At 37.8% G+C, this 24,336-nt stretch overlaps 1 protein-coding gene across 2 annotated transcripts in view; it reads right to left on the bottom strand.

Moving 5' to 3' along the window:
- CUX1 (cut like homeobox 1) overlaps positions 1-24,336 on the bottom strand; it is a 358,099-nt gene that overhangs the window by 127,385 nt on the left and 206,378 nt on the right. For both annotated transcript variants that reach the window (XM_083350660.1, XM_083350661.1), the window contains exons 9-12: positions 15,157-15,205; positions 10,803-10,907; positions 7,972-8,160; positions 5,476-5,534 (exon numbers count right to left, since the gene is read on the bottom strand). In XM_083350660.1, the coding sequence (XP_083206786.1) occupies positions 5,476-5,534; positions 7,972-8,160; positions 10,803-10,907; positions 15,157-15,205 (402 nt within the window). The remainder of the gene's footprint in view (positions 1-5,475; positions 5,535-7,971; positions 8,161-10,802; positions 10,908-15,156; positions 15,206-24,336) is intronic.

Below are 24,336 nucleotides of genomic sequence, written 5' to 3'. Positions count from 1 at the left end.
GCTAGTTATCAGAGAAAAGCATCCTCTCAAATGTCCCCTAAATAACTGCACAGTGAGATTCCGCCAGGCTCATTTGCAACATAAATTTAAAGGTTAATAAGGATATAACATTTTAAGCTGTCAGAAACAATATAAATGTATATATATGTTGCTTGAAGGGAAAGAGGGAACACAGTCATAATAAAATGGCAAAATACCAACACAGACAAGGAAATCACAACCACCATCATCGTAAATGAATGTTAAATGTGAAGTATATGTAAAATATACTAGCTCGCTTGTCAAGAAATCTACAGTACACACAAATTATTTCCACAGCCCAGGGGTAGGCAAACTTGGCTCTTTTATGATGCACGGACCTCAACTCCCAGAATTCCTGAGTCATAAAAGAGCCAAGGTTGCCTACCCCTGCCATTGCAGGCTTTTCAAAGGAGGGTTTTTTTTCATTTAAATAACCAGTTGCTCCAAGGTGACAGGACAAAATAATTGCTTGATATTTCTTATGAAACCTAGAAGAGTCATTAAATATTAAACTCATTTCTAGAAGCATTAAAATCATTTCTGGAATAGCAACTGTATTAATTCTTGATGCAGCAAAACCAAGTGGCACCATAAAGACTCACACACTTACATGCAAAAGCGTTTGTGAACAATCTTGTGACACATGAATATATATGCCTTTGTGTGCACTGTATGAATATATACAGAAACAAGTGGCTGGGGTTGTGGGATTGCATCTTCACTCACAGCTACAATATAGTCTATATGGATCCAGCCATTCCTATTTTAGTCACTTTGGATTTGCTTAATCTACAAAGAGAAAATTCTTTTGTAGCAAGATAAAGACCCCTCTTGGTGAATGTATCATTTTTCTGGATTAAAATAATACAAAAAGACTTTAAGTTGTTAACAATTCAAGATTTTTGGGCAAAAAAACCATCAGATGATTGAAGAAAGTTTAAAATGGACAAAGCACACAGTAACATTTTATTTTCATTATTTTTATTTTTGGTGAAGGTACTTTTATATAAACTTGAATTAAACCTTTGTGGGAATGCTTTCTTTTCGCATCTAAATAATGCAAGAAATTGGTGGATGTTACCAAACAAAAGGTAAGGTAATATGATCCAGCCTCTGATATTTTTGTTGCTATGGAAATGTGGAATGTGATGTGGTTGAAGTTGTGGAATGTGTCATCAGAGATGAAAGCGTTAAAGACATAGAAAGAGAAAAGAGAAAAAAAGAGAGGAGGTTTGTTTCTTTCCTCTGCCAGAGTTACTTTTATCTTTAGACTATAATATCAAATTGGCAACAATGAGAAAAGCTGCAAGGATAGAAGGAAGGAGAGGTTTGGTAGAGCAATCTGCAGAGAAGAGAATGACACCAAATTTGTCAGATAATATGAAGTAAGTTGGATAATCTTTGCATAATACATTGAAGCATTTCAAAAAAGAATGTATGAAAAATTTGCAAAGATGAGGAAAGAGGTTAAAGAAAAAGTTAGGAAAATGGAAAGTTTTGCAAAACAAATGTTCAGAAAAATAAAACATATTAATGGGAAAATGGACATTTTAAAAAGCAAGATGACGTTATGTATAGAGAGTTAGAAAGAGAATTGAATAATGGAAATATGGAAATCGAGAGGAGGAATTCTACTTGAGATTTAGAGCAATTCCAGAAAACTCAGATGAAGATATTAGATAAAGGATTATTAAAGCTTTAGAAAACTTTTTGGATTGAGAAGAGGAGGATACTGAGACAGAGATTGATAAAGTTTATAGAATAAATTCTAGATTTGCCAGAACAAGAAATGTGTCAAAGAAAATTTTGTTAAGCAAAAGCAAGTGATCACATTTTGCAGCAGCATTTTAATACAAGATTGAAAATGGATAATACAGATGCTTCTTTAGAAGTAAGAAATTGCTATTAGCATTTTATTGAACAGAAAGTGGGGGTTTTTTGACTGAAAGATTAAATACACACAAAAAAAATCTCATTTAGATAGGACAACCTATCTAATATTTTCTTTCAAAAGCAGAGATTTTGAATGAATTCTATTCAGAAGGTGAGACAACTTTTAGAAAGATTTAAAGATGATTTGGAAGAGATTCAAATGGAGGTGTCAGAAGGGACACAAAAACCACAACATACAATTTTATTTTTTATTTATTTTATTTATTTTAATTCCATTTATATCCCGCCCTTCTCTGAAGACTCAGGGCGGCTTAGAAACTTAGCAGTAGCCTTCATTCTATGTATATGCCTGCTTATTAGGGCTTTCACACAACCCCCAAGCGGCATTATTACAAAGTCAGCTTAATTGCCCCCAACAATCTGGGTCCTCATTTTACCTACCTCGGAAGGATGGAAGGCTGAGTCAACCTTGAGCCTGGTGGGATGTGAACCTGCACTAATTGCAGGCAGCTGGTGTTACTTAAGGAGGCATTAGCCCACTGCTCCACCAAGGCTCTTGGTGGATTTATTCTGGGGATTGATAAAGGATTTATTTTGGGGATTGATAGACAAACAACTAGAAAAGAGTCATGGAATTTTGTTTTTATATATGACAAGTACAGCAAAATTATAATATTCACAAAAGTGAAAAGACGTATCCACAAGGGAGGAACGGTTGGTGAAGATGCAGAAATTTGCAGAGATGGCTAAATTAAGGAACAAAATATTTGAAAAAAGAAAAAAAAACACTATGTACATTCATTGCTGACTGGAAGTTTATGAACTTTTTGCATTAAACAAAAAACTTACGATCTACATATTGAATTAGGAAAAAAAGATAATAAAAAAGGAGAAAATGTTTTTGTAATAATGGAGTAAGAGGTAATATAGTATATTTGTAATTGGGATTTATACTGTCAAGCAGGGGTGTCCAACCTTGGCAACTTTCAGACCTGTGGACCTCAACTGTTGAAGTCCACAGATCTTAGAATTGTTGTTGTTCTTAGTTTTTTTTTCTGTTTAAAATTCTTAATAAAAATTATATATTAAAATATACACAAAGATTAAATGGGTGGAACTGCATGCAGTATGGTCAGCGGAAAACACGAAGTAGATGGTATAGACAGTGATAATTACATTCTTGACAATGGACATTCACAGTTATTAGGTGTGACACATTATAGCACCAGTGAGCCATTTAACACATGCAGTGTGATGCAGAATGGTCTCCATGTAATCCTTGAAAAATAGTGCTAAATCTTCAAATGAATAAATTTCAACTCAGTTGTTTCATATAAAATCAGTCTTTGGCGTTTCTTTTCTCAAGGACAACCATCTTGAGATATTAGCCCAGAGAGTTTAAGTGTTCCCTTCTTTGCATTTGAACATGGCTCATTTTTCACATCAAAAAAGAATCCATTTATTTTTTTTAGCCTAGCCTGACTACTCTTGTCATACATACAGTTTAGAGGGCTTCTGCTGACAAATGGCCATTATTTCATGCTGGAATATAAGCCAGTATATGAAAAGGGTACTGCGAGTGGGCAATATGAAAGAATAGATAGGGGAACAGAGATAGTACGAGGACCCTAGGGGTAAAATAGTAGGATTTTATATTTATTTATAGGGATGCGGTGGCTCAGTGCGTTAGGACGCTGAGCTTGTTGATCAGAAGGTCGGTAGTTTGGCAGGTCGAATCCCAAGTGCCGCGTAACAGAGTGAGCGCCTGTTACTCATCCCAGCTTCTGCCAACCTAGCAGTTCAAAAGCGCGTAAAAATGCAAGTAGAAAAATAGGGACCACTAGGGTGGGAAGGTAACAGCGCTCTGTGCGCCTTTGGCGTCCAGTCATGCCGGCCACATGACCATGGAGACGTCCTCGGACAAGCGCTGGCTCTTTGGCTTTGAAACAGAGATGAGCACCAGCCCCTAGAGTTGGAAACGACTAGCACGCATATGCGGGGGAACCTTTACCTTTACCTATATTTATTTATAATAATTAAAGTCAGTAAATCTGGGTCTCCTTAAACTACTTTTAGAGGCCTGCTAGGAAAGATTCATTCTTCATTTCACGCTGCTTACTTCACAAGGAAATATTTCTGCTTTCTTCTGTCTGTGGTAGAATCCCTACAATTTTCAGAGTATCTGTGCTTCCCTTTTCTACTTGGCAGACCAGCAATAATGGATCTTTCTACAGTGCCTAGGTGAAGTTTAAGCAAGTCCACAAGGTGCCTTACAAAACTGGTAAGCTCAAGTGGGACCTATAACAAAAAAAATTATGGCAGGGAGTTGCCCTCTTTTAATGTTCTAGCCAGGCTACAGGTTTGCTTTGCTTCCAGGTTTCCCCAGTCTGTTCTGGCTCCTCTCCACCATCTTTTTAAATTTCACTCCTTTGTCAGCCTTTTATGATAACTGGGCCTATCCAATCCTTATTCAATTACCTGGAGAGTTACTTTCTCTTTTTAGAGTTGCCCCTTTTTTGGAGTCTGTCTGTAAACTTTTGAGTCTCTACAAATCTAGACCAGGTTTGGCAGAATTTTATTATTATTTATTACACTTACATGCCATCCCTTGGTGACTAGGTCAGGGGTAGGCAACCTCGGCTCTTTTATGACTCGTGGACTTCAACTCCCAGAATTCCTGAGTCAGCTATGCCTAGCCCTGCTCTAGGTGGTTCACAATCATTTAATCAAAATGCCGATAGGAAACAATAAAACAACAGAGATCTTAAAATTTAAAATTCAAGTTAAATTTTGGTTGTTTAACTGGTGTCTGGAGACAAGTGTTCTTTCACAAATGAAGGCGAATATATGTGTGCCAGGATAATGTTGCGGGGTCCAATCTGGATCGGTCACTGGGATCAGAGGTTTTGTTTTCCGAGCTTTTGGACTTGTGCTGGATCCCCATCCTCAGGGAACTTCTCTCTAGGCAAGTGGTCCCTAACCTTTTGGACACCAGGGACCGGTTCCATGGAGAGAGGTTTTTCTGCAGACAGGAGGAGGCGTGGTTTTGTGTGCTGTCTGCATCTCATGGATGGGGCTTTGCTTGTTTGTGCGGACTGGTTGCTGGCATGCCGTGGTCTGGTACCTGTCCATGGCCCGGGGGTTGGGGATCCCTGCTCTAGGCTAAAGATGGGCTCCAGCACAAGTCCAAAAGCTCGGAAGACAAAACCTCTGATCCCAGTGACCGATCCAGATTGGACCCTGCACTATGTTCTCTATTTGAATACAGGGCACCTTAAAATTAAGAACTCAAAGAAGCCCTCTTATATTTTCACAAAACCAATTATTCCATTAAGCAACTGAAGACTATAAACAATGTTCAAGACACATTTCTCAAAATTTCTTTGTATATGTGATGTGTATGGTTTCCATAATGCTTAACCTTTTCAGTAGGACAGATTGATAGCCCTAAATGACAAACATTTCTTTTTCTTTTGCTTGGTGACTACAAATTGAGCCTTAGCTCAAAACCATTTCATTTATATAGAAAAAGTGCTGCAACTCAATGGTGGATACACTTACTTCAATTCTTTCTTAACCTCATCATAGTCAGCTTGCACCTTCAACTTTTCTTCCAGTTGCTTATAGGCAATAAAGAAATGAAAAATAATTTTGATTAGTCTTATTGCACAATTTGGCCTTCCTACCAAGTTAATAAATATAGTTGTTGCTGTTGTTATTTATAGTCTGATATGAACAAATTGATTTCCTATGGTTTATCACCCAAAATCAATGACATCAGCTCCACTTCTGTATATCACTGAGACTGTGTGTCTAGATGAAATGAGGGACTGAATGAAGACTAAGAAATCCTGAACGCAAGACCACTTTTTGGGTTTGTGGATAGTTCCCAAACAGAGCATGTGGACAGTCTGCCTATTCTAAATGAGACTTAAGCAATAAGCAAAGAAATAAGCAAAGATTTTGTCGTGTGTTCTAATTTACACTTATGGCCCAAAATGACTCTTGTGTTCGGGAGTGCCTATTTTCTTGTTTAATTAATAAACCAATGATGCCCTTTTCTGGAGAGGTACAGATTAACAAATGTTATTTACATACTGGTAGAATCAGGCATGGACTATTGTTATGTCTATGTTTATGCTTGATCTGAAAACTGTGGATGATTTTGAATGAAGCCAGGTTGCTGAATGGGATGCCTGGTGGTGCACACATTACATCTGTGTTGAAGCAACTGCATTGGTTGCAATTAGATATCAAATAAGATTTTAAATCCAGATTTCAACCTACAAAGCTTTAAGCAATATAGAACTTTCACTGCTAGATATTTCTTGAATTCATCAATAGGGATTGAGGGGTTTTTTTTGTACAATATTGTAACATCTGATCTATTGACCTCTCTTCAAGCTAACTTCCATCTAGGTCTTTTTTTGAAATTGATGGTTATTCCCCCCACTTTGAACATGCAGATGCCTATCATCATAGGAAGAAGAGAAATTGGAAAAACTAACTTAGTATGGCCTTTGACAAATGTGAAACTGTGCATTCCAGCCATTTAGACCCCGAGTGCTTTCACAGCCCACAACAGTTGTGGAAAAAGATTAGCATAATAATTGTCTGGAAGAACCCAGTGAAACACAGAGTGGAACAAAAAGTTCAAGCTGTGAGACAATCTGGCTCTAACTATCAACTTGCTTCTTTTTCAGACAAAATAAAAGGCATGATTCTAATGCTGTGCAAGGTCTAAAAATACTCCTCCACGAGCTTGCAGATGATGCATTAACAGAGGGGTGGGTGGGTGAGAGAAATTCCTATGCAGCAGTTAAGAAAAGTTTATCAAGAAGCCCATCTGATGCATTAGCCTAAACAGTGGGCACAACAAATAAATGAGGAAGATCAGTGTAGTAAGTCTTCCAGATTTTAGTTTGTCTCGTATTCGTAATCACTCCTAATCACTCAATCTGCATCAAATTTAATCTCTTCCTCCAATGGGCAGGAAATCACACAGCTCTGAACCAGGATTTTATATTAATATTACCCAACCAAATATTGGAGGTAGAGTATTGGGCTGTGTTGTCTTTTCTCCAACTAAGGAACATATATCTATGCATATAGCAACCAGACTTCCCCCAATTTCAAATCAAGAAATAGGGCTTACAAAGTATGGTGTGTTGTTGTTGTTTTAAAAAAACTTCTGTTCAACCCTCTCAGAGCCTTGACAAGTCTCTGCAGTTTTCTTGGCAAGGTTTTTCAAAAGTGGTTTGCCACTGCCTCCTTCCTAAGGCTGAGAGAAAGTAACTGGCCAAGGCCATTCAGTCGGCTTTGTGCCTAAGACAGGACTAGAGCTCATAATCTCTGTGTTTCTAGCCTGATGCCTTAACCTCTATACCAAACTGGCTTTCATGAAATATGTAATATGTTATCACTCAAAATCTCTGCTTCCCAAATAGCAAACTCCCCAAAGACAGTGTCCTCCTGTAAACTCTCATAGACGGCTTGTTTCCTGGGCAAATGAGAGTATCTCAAGATTCTGGCCTGCGAATGGCAGTCAAATTTCCTGATGCAGAACAAATGGACTGTATCTGCCTACTTACTGACAGTCCAGGTTTGAGGCCCAGGCACTGTGCAAGGGGTGAGCTCCTGTTACTTGTACCAGCTCAAACTGCCCATCTAGCAGTTTGAAAGCACCCAAATACGAGTAGACAGATACCACTTCGGTGGCAAAGTAACAGCATTCTGTGTGCCTCGGCATATAGTCATTCTGGCCACATGACCATGGAAGTGTCTTCAGATAACTTGGCTCCCTCGGCTAGGAAATGGAGATGAGCATTGCCTCCTAAGTCAGATATAACTGGTTAAAGGGAAAATCTTTACCTTTACCTTTCTCTTGGATGCTTTTTTTTCTGACAGAACCAATCTGAATTCTAAATTAACTGGTTGAAAGGCCCTATCACAGCAGTAAGAATAAGGTCAAAATAGTTTTAGAGGGTCAAATATGCCATTTACCTTCCTCCCAGATTCCTATCTAAAGCCACGGAGGAAACCAAACTGCTTGCTTACTTTGAGAGTGCTGTTCTTGGCAGTCAGCTGCTGTTCGAGCTGGGAGATTTGGCTGGTGGAATTTTCCCGAAGTTTGGTAAGGTTGCCTTGAAGTCTCTGAACATCTTCAACCAGCTGAGCAATTTCTCGTTCTTTGGAGGCCAGTTCTACTTCCAGGCTGGATCGTGTTAACACTTCAATGGCCTGCTCCTAAGAGATAAAGGAAATTGGAGAGAGAGGAGACAGAAAAGATCACACAGTGGCAAAGCAACATGCCAAAGATTACCTGCGGCGCATTAAAAATGTTGGAGAACAAAAATGAAAAGCTAGTATGAGGATATAGAGAATGGACAGGTCAACCTAAAATTCCCAGCATCAAATGTACTGTTTTTTTCTGGAAAGTATTAAAACATGCTAGAGGGAAAAAAAAGGTTGACAAAATCTTGCTTAAACTGATTACATCATTGTTTCAATACATAATCTGATTTATTCCATATGGCATTTTATGGTGTTTTTCACACAGGGCTGTTTTCGACCTAAAATAGAGATTCCTAAATATATAACCTATCCAATGATTCCTGGTGCCATAAAACTCTCTTTAGAGCCCCTTTTCCATTCCCTAATTTCAGTGTCAATTAGGAGGTGAACTCAAGGTATGGAAAGTGGGACCTGGACTATGAGTTCTCCTTCCTAGTGATTTGCCAGATTTCCTCATTATCATTGTTTTCAGCTTGATTACTAACATCTTTCTCCAACAAATAATTTGTGCAGCTGAATTTACAGAACTGCCAACGAATAAAACACATCTGAAGCCAGTCATGATTAACAAAAACATGTAGCATCAATCACCTCAATAATATTTGCATACATGTAACAAAGACTCAACTCTTGGCAAATTAAGAAACAGTTTTAATAGAAAATTCATATGTTCCAGATTTTAGTGTGAGAAGAAATGTCTCCTTTTTGTTCTCTGCATTTTAAAATACAAATAATTTTGTATTTACAAATACAGAGTTGCTGTCTGATGGGGGCCGTTTTAGAACTTTTTACAAGGATATTTAATTTGAATTAAAGTCAATTAACATAACTGCGTTTTAAGTCAGAGCTATTAATCGGTGTAGTTATAGTTTACAAATCTGATAAATAAGTCTGCTTTTTGGATTAAGTCAGAATTTATTATGCAGTCTAATTTTTATTTCCACACCATTTCTTATTTTATGCAATGGAATTTTTACCCAGAAAATCTACTTTCAAGGCCAACAGCTAATAAAGCCTTCCCCAGCCTGGCTGTTCCTAGATGCATTGGACTTGTACCTCCCACCGTCCCACCCAAGGATAGCAATTTGGGAGAAAGCTGGGCTTGTAAAATAATCCTAATTATCTTGTACTGCTATTGTTAGCACATTTTGTTTACCTGAATCATAGGGCTGGAAGGGACCTCTGAGGTTTGTGCTGTAACTAATATTTGCTTCAATCATAGTTCAATACACAATGTTCTGTTAATTAATCACTATTATTTTGAATAATGAACATTCTTGAATGCTTTAGTAGTGCCACTCTTGAGCCTTTTGGAGACTGTTTCCATAGTTCTCATGAAACTTTTAACTAAGGCAGCATTTCACCATCCCCCAGCCTCACAGAAGTTACCTATGCATTAATTCAACTTTGGAACTGGTCATTTATGTGAACTTTCAGGATTGGGTTTTAATTACATACAAACTAGAAATCAATGTTTAAGACCAACTCTAATTCAGTAAATAAGCTACCCAAATAATCCAGGATCTGTAGCTTGCTTAGCACTTACCTGGAACCGAACACTTAAAAACTAGAAATTGCCTTGATAATAATAACAATAATAATAGAGTTGGAAGGGACCTTTGAGGTCTTCTAGTCCAACCCCTTGCTCAGGTAGGAAACCCTATACGATTTCAGACAAATGATTGTCCAGTCTCTTCTTAAAAACGTCCAGTGTTGGAGCATTCACAACTTCTGATTTATTGTTCTAACTGTTAGGAGCAAACTGATGTTTTCCCTGGTTTTTGAAGAATGTCAACCCACAAACAGAAGATACAATGAAACCATTATTACATAAATTTGTAAAGCCTTGCCCAAGGATTCACTCAGGCTTACAGCATCTTGCTTGTGTAACGATGATAAATTCTATCTATGTCTATATCTAATTCTACCTAAGACTACATAAGATTTGGGCCAATGTATTCTTCCTTCAGGGGAATATCACATGTAGAGCTCTCTCTATAAAAACTAATCAAATTAAGTGCCTAGATCCATCTTTTGTCTTGCAGTGTGTGTGCGTGCGAACACAGACACAGGTAGTTCCTCAACTTACAACCACAACTGAGCCCAACATTTCTGTTGCTAAGCGAGACATTCAACAATATTTCTTGCCACAGTTAAGTGAATCATTACAATTGTTTAGTTAGTAACACGGTCGTTAAGTGAATCTGTCTTCCCCCTTGACTTTGCTTGTCAGGAAGGTCGCAAAAGGGGATCACATGACCCTGGGCCATTGCAACGGTCATAAACGGCCCTGAGTCTTCAGAGAAGGGTGGGATATAAATGGGATTTTTTTAAAAAAAAAAAAATACATGCCAGTTGCTAACTGTTTGAATTTTGATTTTGTGACCATAGGGATGTTGCCATGTGTGAAAAGAAGGCCATAGGTGCCACTATAACTTCAAACAGTCAGTATTTAAAGGTAGTAGAGGAGAATGAGATTTCCAGGGTAGAAGATTCTGGCTAAATAATTTAGCTTTACACAGGAGGAAAGTTTAAGAAGTTTGATGGCAGGCATTCCAGAAAGGGGATTATTGGAAATAGGTGCTGCCTCTTACCACATCTGGTGCTTTCTGAATCTGGTTAGCCAGCTGGAGAGATTTGTTTGCAGATGAGAGTTGCTCCTTCAAGGACTCTGCTTCTCTTTGAGCTACCTCTGCCCTCTGGAAAAGGGGAGGGGGGAATCAGGAAGTGAGGATGGGGGAAGAGGGAGAGAATGTACATTTGATTTAACAACTGGCAATTATTGCACGAACATTCATCAATTCATGCCCGACTGAGTATAATTGATTTTCCTAAACACTCAACCTAATAAATGATGGTGGGGGAGAGAAGGGAGAACCTCAGAATGTGATGGATTTTTATTTTAAACAGTACAAGGAAGAAATAATTGAGCGATTATGACAGTAATTTAACGCTAGGAGCAAGGAATCCCCTGCTGACACAAATGCTGCGGCCCACTGAATTTCCCAGGCTGGATGAATGCGAGTGGAAATGGATTCCTTTGATTCAATTGCCTTCTGTATTCTGAGCCAAAGCAGGCAGAGTTGCATGATTCCTTGTGGGAATCATTCTCATGAGTAAATGCTGAATTAAGTGATCCTCAGTCTGCTTTGCCTGAAACAATCACAATGGCCTTTTGTTGAGTCTTTTTCTTCCATAACCATGTCTCTCCTTTGCATACACGCACACGTTGAAGCATACAAGGTAGGGAGAACAGGTACAGGCTTAATCCACATTACAGTTTAATCCTGCCTTTTTTTTAAAAAAACAACAACACATGAGGCAATAGCTTCCGATATGCCAGAGATTGCTGAACACGTTTCTCATCAGCCCAAACCAGGATAGTCAATTATCAAGATGATGGGAATTGTACTTCCAATAGCTAAAAAACCACTTTTTCCCACACCCTGCTCCAAGGGACAGACTGTACCATGAGGCTTCTCTCATCCTTACAAAAACCAGGATAAGGAAATAGAAGGAGAGGCCCTCCAATCTACAAAATCCCAAGTGTATGCACGGCGCTTACAAGCACTGGGCTCGTCTATGCCTAAATGCAGCACATTTATGAGATCTGTTCCTATCAGCAGCTTGAGGACTGGATCAAGGCTGCCCAGCGAACTTTCTGGCTCCGAGAAGAGGTGCTGGATCAAGTTCTCCTTAGTTGATATTTGACACAGCAACTGTTTCACATTTGTTTTTAATGAATACACGACACAAAAACAGTAGCTCTGGAAGGAAAAGAAGCGCATGAAAATATTGAATTATAAATGTCCTTGTTGGAGCATCCTCTTTTGGACGCTTTAAAGCAGAAATAATTCATCCTATATGGTGCTTACTACCCATAGTTTATTCAAGAGAGTGGGGGGGGGGAAAGGGAAGGGTGTTTGTTCTTCCTACAGTTCTCCAAACTAGCTAAAGTGGTCAAAATAGGACCACAATTTGTAGGTCTCTCCAAATCCAGTTCCAGAAAAACTGCAACCTTGGGTGCCTCCCTACTCCAGCATCTCAAATTTCAGGGCTTCCCTGTTGATGTCTCTCTCTCTCCAAATGGTCTCAAGAGTTGGAAGCATGATATATTTGCAGTGGCTTGATTAAAGTCATTTATTTACTACCTTTCGGAACAATATACTGAAAAGAATTTATAATCTATATAAATATCTGCAAATATAAACCCAATTATTAATGGAAAAGCAGGCAAGAGATCTGTCACATAAGTCTCGCTAGCGTTGTTGCTGACTTCCTCTCTCCTCCTTGAGCAGACCTGGGCATTTTACATTCCATGGGCCTCATCTGGCCCACAACATCGGGCACTGTCAGTGACGGGGGGGGGGGGGGCGCCTGCCCTCCACAACAGTCCCAGTTTCTTATGTGGCCCCAGCCCTGCTCTTGAGGAATATTTCCTGGGACGGGGCTAGTAGTGGCTTGAGATAGACGAAGGAGAACGTCCAGCTAATTAGGCTTCTGCAGGGTTGTAGCCTGCTTTCCTCCTTGTTTTCAGGGATCATTTCCATAAGGCAGTTACTCCTGCAATCCATCATCAAGCCCTGTGGAATGAGTGATCTTGTCATCCACAAGAGCATCTAACCTCCCGCCGAAGCACTGGCACAGATAACCCATCCCTATAATCAGCCTCCAAAGCTTCTGCAAGGATGGGTTTTCAGCTAAGGAAGAAATGGAGAGGGTGGGGAGGCATGAGCGGGCTTCCTTTCCACTTCCAGCATAAGACTCCTCTAAATTACAAGAGGATAGTCAGGATGTAAAAGACCACACATAGAAACTAAACTTAAAGAACCACGTTTCTCCCCAACCTCTCCAATTGAAGGAATACCAGAGTTTCCTTTCAACTTGCTTACAGTTGACCACTGTTAAATTACTCTTGATATCTGATAGAAGCTATAAAAAAATTGCATGGAGCATTTGCATCATTTGCACAGTGACAGTACAATGCCATGATGTCCCCTGCCCCCCTGTAGATGCCTGGGCTTTCAACTCACATGCAAGGATGGGAAAAGGAGGAACAACTGTTTCCCCCCCCCCCCCCCCGCAAGATGATAATAGTGACCTAAATCATTGCCATAATCATAATTTTCCTGCAGGACACAGGTATCTATCACCCCATCTTAGGAGACAAGATCCTACCTTTCTCCTTCACTACTGGAATGTTAACACGAGATACACCCGAGGTAGGAGATAAGGATTCCTATGAAAATATGAGACTCAGCATATGTAACACTGGTTTAACAGGTATGGCCTTAATGCCATGTTTAGCCACATTCCTTCACCAATCCTACATCTTAAATCTCATCCAAGGCTTTGACTTCCTTCATTTTTTCATTAAAAGAGAATACTTCACTGAAGAACTCAGTCTTCAAGATTTTATTCCTATTTTGCAGAGAATTTCCCCCTAAGAAGTTTGTCTATGGAGCTTCTCAGTTATCTGGGACATGCTTTTTCCAAAGGTAACTGGACTTTGTTTTTCCTCAAAGACATTTCACTTCTCATCCAAGAAGCTTGATCAGTTCAACCAATGAAGCTTCTTGGATGTGAAACATCTTCAAAGAAAAACAAAGGAAGTCCAGTTGCCTTTTGAAAAGCACGTCTGAGACAATCCCAGGGAATTTCTTTACTTGTCTCTTCAAGTAAATAGTTTTTACTAGAGAAGATATCTTTGCATGGTGTATTGATGGAATAGGGAATCGAAAATAATCCTTCTCTCCCATCTGGTACATGCAGTTTAACTCTGATTAACCTTAAAAATTGGATCAGGTCTACAACCAAGTCTATTTTCTAATTGAAGTTTAAAAATACAAAGATAAGAAACTAAATAAAACTAGCTTCCTTCCTCCTTCCGTTATGTATTCAAGATGGACAGTGATTAATATTTATACATTATTGTTATTGTTATTGATAATAATAATAATAATAATAATAATAATAATAATAATAATAATAATAATAATAATAATAAGTTGGAAGGGACCTTGGAGGTCATCTAGTCCAACCCCCTGCTCAGGCAGGAAACCCTATACCATTTCGGACGAATGGCTGTCCAGTCTCTTCTTAAAAACTTCCAGTGTTGGAGCATTCACAGCTTCTGGAGGCAGGTTGTTCCACTGGTTAGTTGTTCTAATTGTCAGGGAGTTTCTCCTTAGTTCTAGGTTGCTTCTCTCCTTGATTAGTTTCCATCCGTTGCTTCTTGTTCTGCCTTCAGGCACTTTGGAGAATAGCTTGACTCCCTCTTCTTTGGGGCAGCCCCTGAGATGTTGGAACACTGCTATCATGTCACCCCCTCACCCTTCTCTTCATTAAACTAGACATACCTAATTCCAGCAGCCGTTCCTTATATGTTTTAGTCTCCAGTCCTAAAGGTGTAGGACTATACACATATGTTGTATATAGTATGTTTAAATGTGTGTAATGTATGTGTACACTTTGAGAGCAGGACACTAAATTTCATTTTTAATGTGTGCTATTGTGTCCACAGTAAAATGACAATAAAGGTTATCTATCTATCTATGTAATACAAACGAAATATGAAAAAGACAAGGTAAAAGTGCATTATTTTTTTACATCTTTTCTTCCCTCTGTTTTCCCCTACACCCAAGATAACAGAAGAAAAAAGTGGATCAATGATTGGATAATTAGGTACAAAGAATATCAATGGCTGCTCCATCTGTCATTCCCACTTAACCAAGAATCGAAACAGGGTTACCAAAACTGGAGGTAAAATCAATAGTGATAATTTATACTTCAAAAGCAAGAATGCATGGAGACAAGTGTACAGGCTGCTCTTAGGTCCTTAACTATGACATGGTCATCTTGATATCTTCAAGGGCGATGACAGTGAAGGGGAAAAAAGCTTTCTCTTCAAATCTGAATAGAAGACATTATCCAACTTTAAATTCTTACTTGATTTGCTCTTTCAAGGTCTGTCATGATCATCTCAATTTCATCCGACCTAAAAACAGACAGGAGAAAGGTCTATTAAGCTCTGAAGAACAAGTAAAAACATATCAGAGACCAATCATCTGGACTTTTCTTTATGTCTATAACATTTGTGCAGAGCAATATTTTCTTCAAAAATCTTAACAAGTGATTGTCTTATTTCATATCAAAACATGATAAAATTAAGAATTTAAGCCAGAACTTTCATAGTTCTAAAAATAACATCTGGGTCATCAAAACAATTAGCCAGAGTAACTGGCATATTATTTAATTGTTGAAGTGAAAAATAAAATAAATGCCACAATATATAATCGTGAGTTTGGGAACTGGAGGCTCACATGGGGTCAGTGAGACCAAAGAAAATAATACAGACCTGTAAGAATGCCAAATTTCATGAGATTTGGGTAAAAAATACCAAAATCTCACTGATGAAGGTATCAAAGCTTCATGAAATTACAACCACTTCTACATTTAAAAAATCGTTGGAGGCTGGGGCTGAATCATCACATAAGAGCCAAAGATTCCACCGTTACATTGTCCAACTTGTAGTATACAGAGCATATGCAATTGCTTCATAGGCTGCACTTACAGAAGAAAAACTCACTATGAAATTAGAAGGGACCGTTTATGCCAGCGTTTTTCAAACTACTTCAAGATGTGTGGATGAACTTGACACTGTGCTCCACATAGAAATCTAAACCAAAGCATCACAAACATATGATATTGCTTGGACATATCCAAGAAAGGGGGGTTCACTACTTTCATTGGCAATTAGTTCCACTGTCCAACTGCTCTTACTTTTTGGAAACTTTACTAGATCAATCAGAATCTGCACCATGAACTCCTCACTCTTCCCAGAAACTGATCCCAAGAGATCATGATTAAAATCTCCCTATGACAATCATTGGGAATTTCAACACTCATCCAGAGATGTGACCTAAGAGCTCAGTCAGGTATGCCACTAAGCACCCCAACTTCATGTCAAAGGATTCACACTCTATCTTCTCTAGCAGGTCACATCAAGATAATCAGTGTCGTTGCTACCCTACCTTACCATAACATTAAAGCTGCTCTAAAATCTAGTTCCCAGAGACCAGATCTCTGAAAAAACATCTTATCTCTACCCCCCACAACAAGTTTCAATAATGCACACCAGATCCAGCCGTGAATATTAATGAGCATGTCTTATTACAAAAATTATAAATTTACCAATAGCAGATTAAGGCCAAGGTCATGAGTTAACTGGCCAGCAGGATCATGGGACAAGGCAGGTGGAGCAGAACCAAAATGTAGACACCCATGATCATCAGCTCAACATTTCTCATTATGTCACCCCTCCCATCATAACCCACAATCCACTCCTCCTTCCCACTCCCATGTTACACTTCCAGATATATGGAAGGCCAATAGTCCCTCACAGGTCACTGTTGCCCCAACTACAATGAAACTTTGCAAACCTAGCACAATTGAGCAACAACCTGTCATAAGTCACTCCAACTATACACAACTATCCTTACCTATTGCCTTCTTTCCACTTCTTCACTTTCTCTAAAACCTTCTTAAAATATAAGAAAATATAGTAGTCAGAATTGAATTCAGTACTTGAGGTAGGGACCTGAGCTACATAGAATATAATTTAACTATTATTCCATGCCTGGAGATGATACTTCTAATAAAATGCATTCTAAAACTGAATTTGCCTTTTTACTGGTTACAGTATATCATCCTGCTGATTGCTTTTCAGCTTATGGTCAACTATAATTCCAAGTTCTTTTCCAAAAGTATGATTAGCATGCTCGGTATCCCCATTCTTTATACATAAGTATTTCCCCCCTAATTGACTCTGCCCTTGTTTTTATTAAAATTTTATTAAAATTTCATTCCATTTTCAGCCCATTTTCTTTATCTACTCTGACTTCTGCAAAGCTGATAAATATTGCATCCCACCATTTATCCAAGGCATTAATAAAAACTCTGAAGAATATCAGGCCAAGACTGAACCTCACAGCACTGCCAACTGATAACCCCAGGCAGCTTATAGAGTCACTTATAAAGGTAAAGGTTCCCCCGCACATGTGTGCTAGTCGTTTCCAACTCTAGGGGCTGGTGCTCATCTCCGTTTCAAAGCCGAAGAGCCAGCGCTTGTCTGAGGACATTTCCATGGTCATGTGGCCGGCATGACTAGACGCCAAAGGTGCACGGAACGCTGTTACCTTCCCACCGTAGTGGTCCCTATTTTTCTACTTGCATTTTTACATGCTTTCGAACTGCTAGGTTGGCAGAAGCTGGGAGGAGTAACAGGCGCTCATTCTGCTACGCGGCACTTGGGATTCGACCCGCCGAACTGCCGACCATCTGATCTACAAGCTCAGTGTCCTAACCCACTGAGCCACCACGTCCCTTAGAGTCACTTATACCACACTTCAAATAATAAAAGATCCAATATAACCTTCAAAGACTAAAGAAGTTAAGTGGTAAATAAAATCAGATTAAGCAAAGCAACAAGTTGCATGAATCTGCTTATTTTCAAAACCTAGCTTAAAAGGGTAGGTAACAGAAGAATCAGATGTTCATAGAGATCGTGTAAATTTGAGGGGGGGGGAAACACAAGAAATCAGAAGCAGAACCGCTTATTGTTTTATGTACAACATTTCTGCAAGTCTTTCCTCCAAAATGGTTAACAATAGATTAAAATCAATAAAATATTTTTTTTAAAAAAAATAAGCAGGTAGAGGGAAAGCTTTGTTTTAATCTGCCCTATAAGCTACATGGATTGTGGGAGGTCCGGTACAGTTTTAAGCTTATCAGTTTTTCTGCACAGAGGCTACATCCAGGACGATCCCTAGACAGATTCATGGATTCCACCCCCCCTTATCCCAGTACAGTTTCTCTTCTGTAAAACACTCCCTTTGAACCTCACAAAGCACTGCAAACTTGCCAGTAGCTTTTAAAGAGATCCACAAGTAACAAGCTGAACATCAATGAAGTCATTAATGTTTTAGCCATAAATAATAAAAAAGCAAAGAAATGAATTGGTACAATGTTCCCTCCTTAGGCAAGCTTGAACAAAATTGAGGAAAATCTTCAAAAAGTAGGTTCTTTTCATTGCAAAAGCTGAAATGCTACCTCAGGAGCTGACATTTGGCACCTGAAATCATTTATTCCACAAAATCTCTAGGAACTATATTCATTGACTGGTAAACTTTAATATAAGTTCTAGTTCATTTTTACAAGATTCGGTTCACTCCAGTTCTCATTCTAGTTTTTAGTGATTATTAACAGACAGGACTAGCTGGTTTTCCCAGGCTTCACATCTTTGATTAAATTCCCTTTTGAAAGAGAAGAGAAATATCTACATTTAGCAGGCAAACCCCATTTGTTTCAGCTTAATGCTGAGAGTGCGCTGTAACTGCCTTCAAATAGATCAGGGGTCTCCTATATGCACAATTTTAAAGTTGCTACCACCTGACCAGATGAGTAAGAGGACATGAACAAAATCAGGAATCTGAATACTCCCAATTGAAGGATTTTACATTTGCAAGATTTTAAGAAATACATAGTTCCCCACTACTATCTCACAAATGAGAGAGTAATTTTTCATTATGTGTTAATTTATATCATACCATACCCAATTATATTTTCCCAAAGGGAGTAGAGGAATTTTTGAGTTGCTGAAAGATAGTAAAAGATAGTAAGGCAGAGTACTTAATTTTATAAATAATTCCCAGTGCATTTTCATTGATCTTTATCAAGGGTATATGTTCAGCCCTTAAGACACTGCATTTCCTCCAGATGAGTCAGTATCAAGACAAGCTGGATTCAGACATATTTGCTTTTCTATCAGAATGTGACTGAATGGATTTCTTTAAACTGTTGAATAAATTCCCCTGATGAAGATCAGTGAATTAGGCCAGGCAATTCTTTATTAATATCTGAGGCTTATTGTCTTTGCAGTGTTTCTTCTGATCTGTAATCCACAATTATCCTCTACTGAAATATACTGTATGATGCATTTTGTATCTCTGCCTGAAATATACTGTAGGGCTATTACAATTTCTCAATTTCTTGGTTAAAAGCAAAAGTTATTTTGTATGAACTTGGAAATCTTAAATCTTTTCAGTTGTGCTTACTTACAGGTAAAGGCGTCTGTCATATTGCAGCCTAAATTTCTAAGTGCTTCTTATATAATGTAACAATATTATTGAAATTGAACTGCTAGGAAACAGGAATTAAGAAGAGGGGAAAAATCAGGGGAGGTGGGTAGAAGGGGAAAATCCTAAAGGCAAATGTACAATAGGAACACTAGAATATATGAAATGTTGTGGTTGACTATGGAATAACAGATTTTCTTTTGAAGATTCTGCTTATTTGACTCATTACAAAAGTCAACATCTGTTATCAACAAAAGTGTAGCAAAAATCTTGATTTCTTTTATCTGAGTGACTGGTTTGCATATTTCAAAAGTTATTACTGGCAATTAATATTATATATATATTCAGACTGAGACCCAGTTTGGTATAATGGTTAAAGTATCAGATTACTTTAGCTTTGTCTTAGGCACAAAGCTAGCTGCGTGACCTTGGCCAGTCACTTTGCCTCAGCCCTAGGAAGGAAGCAATGGCAAACCACTTCTTAAAAAACTCACCAAGAAAACTACAGGGACTTCGTCCAGGCAGTCTCTGAGAATCAGAATGAAAGAAAAACAAATACTCAGGCTGGGGGTGGAGTAAAGGAAAACTGTGTGTACATATGCCAGAGGAATGATTCTTACATTTTTGGTTTAGCAACATCTGGAAGGCCACTGATGCTTCTAATTCCTGATATTTACCAACAGAATTAGGCCTTTCTTTCTATGAAATGTAGGTTGATGTGTCCTTGTTTTTTTAGTCTTTTTAAGAATAGATACAGCAATATGTTCCAAAAGAAATACATCTTAATCCTCCTAATTCATTCTGGGGCATTTTAAGTAAAATACCGAGTGGATAGAAAGTATGCCGCGGAGTTGGCTCTAAACTTGGAAGTGAAATTTAGATATTATGATGAGTAATCCAACTGACTTTCCCCCCCCTTCTTAAATATATATAATGTGGAATTCATTGTCACAAAATAAAAGATGTCTGTTACTCTGAGAGACTTTAAACATGTTTATTAGTCATAATGGCTAAATAAATAAAAAAATTTGGAAACAATTATCAAGAGTACAGTACATTAAGCCTTTTATGCTTGCTTTTGGAGTTGCTAAAGATGAAAGATTCCTATCGACAGACTTCTGGTTTGATCAAAGAGGTCTTCTTAGGTCATTTTATTTTAAAGGCATCTTAGAACAATGAGTTTTATCAGTTAGTTACAGTATGTGTGATCTGAAGAAGTGATATGCTTTTGATCAACCAGAATCAAATGCAGAATAAAGTGATCACCTACAGCAGTGAAAATGTCTCACCGTGCTGTTTAGTAAAGATAGAAAAGGTGTAAACTAGGTTACCTATCTTAAGTACAACTGTGCCAGATAAACAACTGGTTGCTATGGATAAAAATAGTAGCAGTCAGTTCTGGCCTGTTTTTTGCCGGTATGGCACAAGTACCATTCAAAGCTCAGTTTTGCCCCAGGCATGTTGATATTCTTCTATGCAAGCCAGCATCTCTAAACTGGAGACTATATTGTAAACCAACTACTGTTGCCCACAATCCACCAATTTGGAGATACATGCTGTATACTTGCAAATAGCTGTTTCTTTTTAACTCCCCCCTCCCCTGCATACTATTTCTTAATCCTTTCCTGCGCTCTGCATAGCTTTGCTTATTGTAAGAAAAAATAGTGTGATGCATACACATGTATGTATATTGAAACATCAACTAAAACACCAGTGTCTCGAATTCTTGCTATGACACTTTCTCAGCACACATTTGTTGCTCCTTCCAAAAAAGAAGGGACCCTGAATTCTTTACATATAGAAGATCTGAAACCTAAAGTGAATTTATCTGAAATACATTCAGAGTCAACAAATCTGTTAAAGGATAACATTTTGGTGAGTTGGAAAAAAACATGTAATATTTTCCTTTTTATTGTTCTGTTCCTTTTTATCTGTTCTTTGTAAATGAAGCCACAAGTGCTTATAAAATTGAACTACCAACAGTTTCCTTACTACGTTTTGTGAATAAAATCTACCTGTTTGATACTGGAAAGCTCTACAAGTCACTTAAAAAATAAAAGCATTGCACTGCATCACAGACTTCCATGGGTAGTCAGAACAAAAAAAGGCAAAAGAAAATTTTAAAGAGATGAACAGCTTTTTTTTCTTTTTAAATCTGGAGTGCATCATTTCAGTGATATAGAAACAAGCAACATGAACCAAAGATTGGAACAGCTGATTCTGTGTTCCCACAAATTTATTTTATTTTACAGTTGATTGCAGCATTGGTACGACCACTTACTAATAATCCTGTTATTGAAGTAAAAATTTTGTGAATTGCTGTCCCACAATGCTGCTAGAATTAAGCTGCTTCTATAATAATGAGAAGTTTCAAAAGTTGTTTTTGAACAAAATGTCAAGAGACTCAAGAGACAAAGAATGTGTGTAAAATTAGCAAAATTTTAAAATTAAAAGTTAACGTTACATCAATGGAATAACCAAACAACCACTCATTATTTAATATCCATTATAGTATTGGCTCAATTCATACATTAAGTAATAAGATGATCTGATTGTTTTGCTTTTGGTGTGTGAATCCAGCTACTGTGGTTTGTATGCCATGATTTTATAGCTCAGCAACACCCTAGTCATTCTAACATATTCAGCAAACCACAATTAAAACAATAATGGTCTTTTCTGGAGCACTGAATCAAGGAAATAAGTCTATAACCAGAGTACAGTTAAATTCTTGCCCAGTTTAGGAGCAACTACATTTGGCCTCATCAAAACTTAAAAGGTGGGGATTTATTTGAAAAAATAACATACACCTCAAAAAATACATAAGATAAGAACCCAATATACTTAGTATCAGAGCTTAGCAGTCTCCCCCAGTTCACAGATTTCATTATAGTGACAACTGTTTGAAGAGAAAGAAGTAAACATCACTTTCTGTAACAAAGAATAAATTTTGCCTTTTACTGATTTTTTTCTAAGCTATACACTTTCTTTTTAAACTGTTGAATAGCAGCTCTGGTGTCTACATATGCTTTTTTTGTATTTCAAACAGATGGTACAATATTACACTGCTTAATTTGTTTGATTCTGAAAACGAACAACCCTCGACTTTGCTCCTTTTTTCCCCAATACTGCTGCCTGATGTGATATAATAACAAGTTTTCTGCTTTCAAAATAGAATTTCCAAGTTTGTATTTATCAGAAACCAAAGAACTGTATTGGTGAGAAGATGAATGTGACCATTCAGAGTTCCTGGAAAATATTAACTTCATCTAACTGTCATTTCTTTTTAATATGTATATGGAATTATTCATTTGAATAAATGCTTTGAGGGTGTCTGACTCCAAAGACAGTTAATGCAAAACCCCCAACAAATCTGTCATTTCCTGTTTTACCTGTTTAATAAAATGTTCAGCAAACATATATGCAAGAGGTATTTATGAATGTATTTAAAGTGTAATATTGTTTATTAAACAAAATAGCAAGCTTCACCTGAGCATATTCTGAAATTATAATTCTGTTTATACCACAGGCTTTATTAACCTTAAATAATGAAGAATGAGATATCAGGAAATAATCTAGCACAAAACAATTTCAGTGTACAGAAGAAAGTGTACTCCCCTAGGAAAGGATTAGTGGAATATTAAACATCTACTAAATTAAATTCAGACACGTAATCTTGCAAAGCATTATGAAACCAAGAATAAATTTGGAAGGTGGAATATTATGATTTTAAAAGTGATTCAGACTTTGACTGATATTACTAATATGTGATCTATGGACATCTTTTATTGCTAAAAATACTTAAGCATTTCTGTGACTGGGTGATACAGTTCCCTGCTTATGCTTACTAGAGTCAGCCATATGGGAACATTTGAGAAAAGTCAAATTTGGTCAGTCCTGTACAAATTGTAAGAGAGAAGAAATGGTGAACAGGCTTCCATAAATACTCCCCCCCCCACTTCTAACTTTGCTCTGAGAATTAAACATCCTTAATTAAACACCTCCTTAATTTTCCTGGGGTGACCTTAAGGGACTGGCCTGGTAGTCTGATTGTTCGGGAAACGAGCTTATGCCTGCAAATGGACATAGGTTTCCCAAGAGACACTGCTATTTCCTATTGTTTTAAAAGAAATTCTTGTGATCCACAGCTATTGCCTACCTGTATTCAATATTAATATTAAAAACGGAAGGTGACTATCATTTAATTTTACATCTCCCCACTCCACCTTTGTCACTGTATGTATCCAAATGAAACCACTTTCCGCAGGAAAATACTGAATTACTACCTTCAGTTTGGCCTCAGGCAGCATAGCACAGTATTACTTTTCCAAATGAAGTATAAGAAACAATAGAGGAGAGCAAAACAAATGCAAGAAATGGTCTTCCATGTGTCCTAGAAACAAACACATATCATAATGTAATATGTGACCTTAAAAAAAAAATCAGAGTTTGTTCAAGGCGCATTCACCTTCAAGGGGGGGGGGAGTGCAAGAATCTATTCTAAAATTGCAGCTTGGAGAATTAAGCTGTATGCTGGAGAGCTTAATATCTGCTGTGTTAACATGCCAAAAAATAAAGGGCTTTATATTATTTAGCTGACTACTACATATGCAATTTGGACAGTGATTTAAAACAAAATAAGGGGAGTCAGAAATTCTGAGAAAGAACGCAGTCTTCATAAACACCAGTTTTAAATGAGTTACACTTGAATGAGCTTATTTGTTGTCTCAAAGGACTTCTGAGACACACAGGCAGGGTTTAAGCCAAGAAACAAAGGAGATATTATGGTAACTAGGATGATCATCCAATTAAAGGCACCATCCTCATCATCAAGTTGGAAGGGATCATGGAGGTCATCTAGTCCAACCCCCTGCTTAGGCCATAATCAATGGTCTAAAATTCATCTGATTAATTTAGATAACATATGCTGGATGTTTAGCAGGTATTATTTTAGAATGTGCATGAGAGAATATTAATGCTCTTCAAACCTTTCTCA

The sequence above is a fragment of the Vipera ursinii genome (genome assembly GCF_947247035.1).
Source record: "Vipera ursinii genome assembly, chromosome: 1".
Lineage (NCBI taxonomy): Eukaryota > Metazoa > Chordata > Lepidosauria > Squamata > Viperidae > Vipera > Vipera ursinii.
This window is presented reverse-complemented; position numbering and strand designations above follow the sequence as displayed.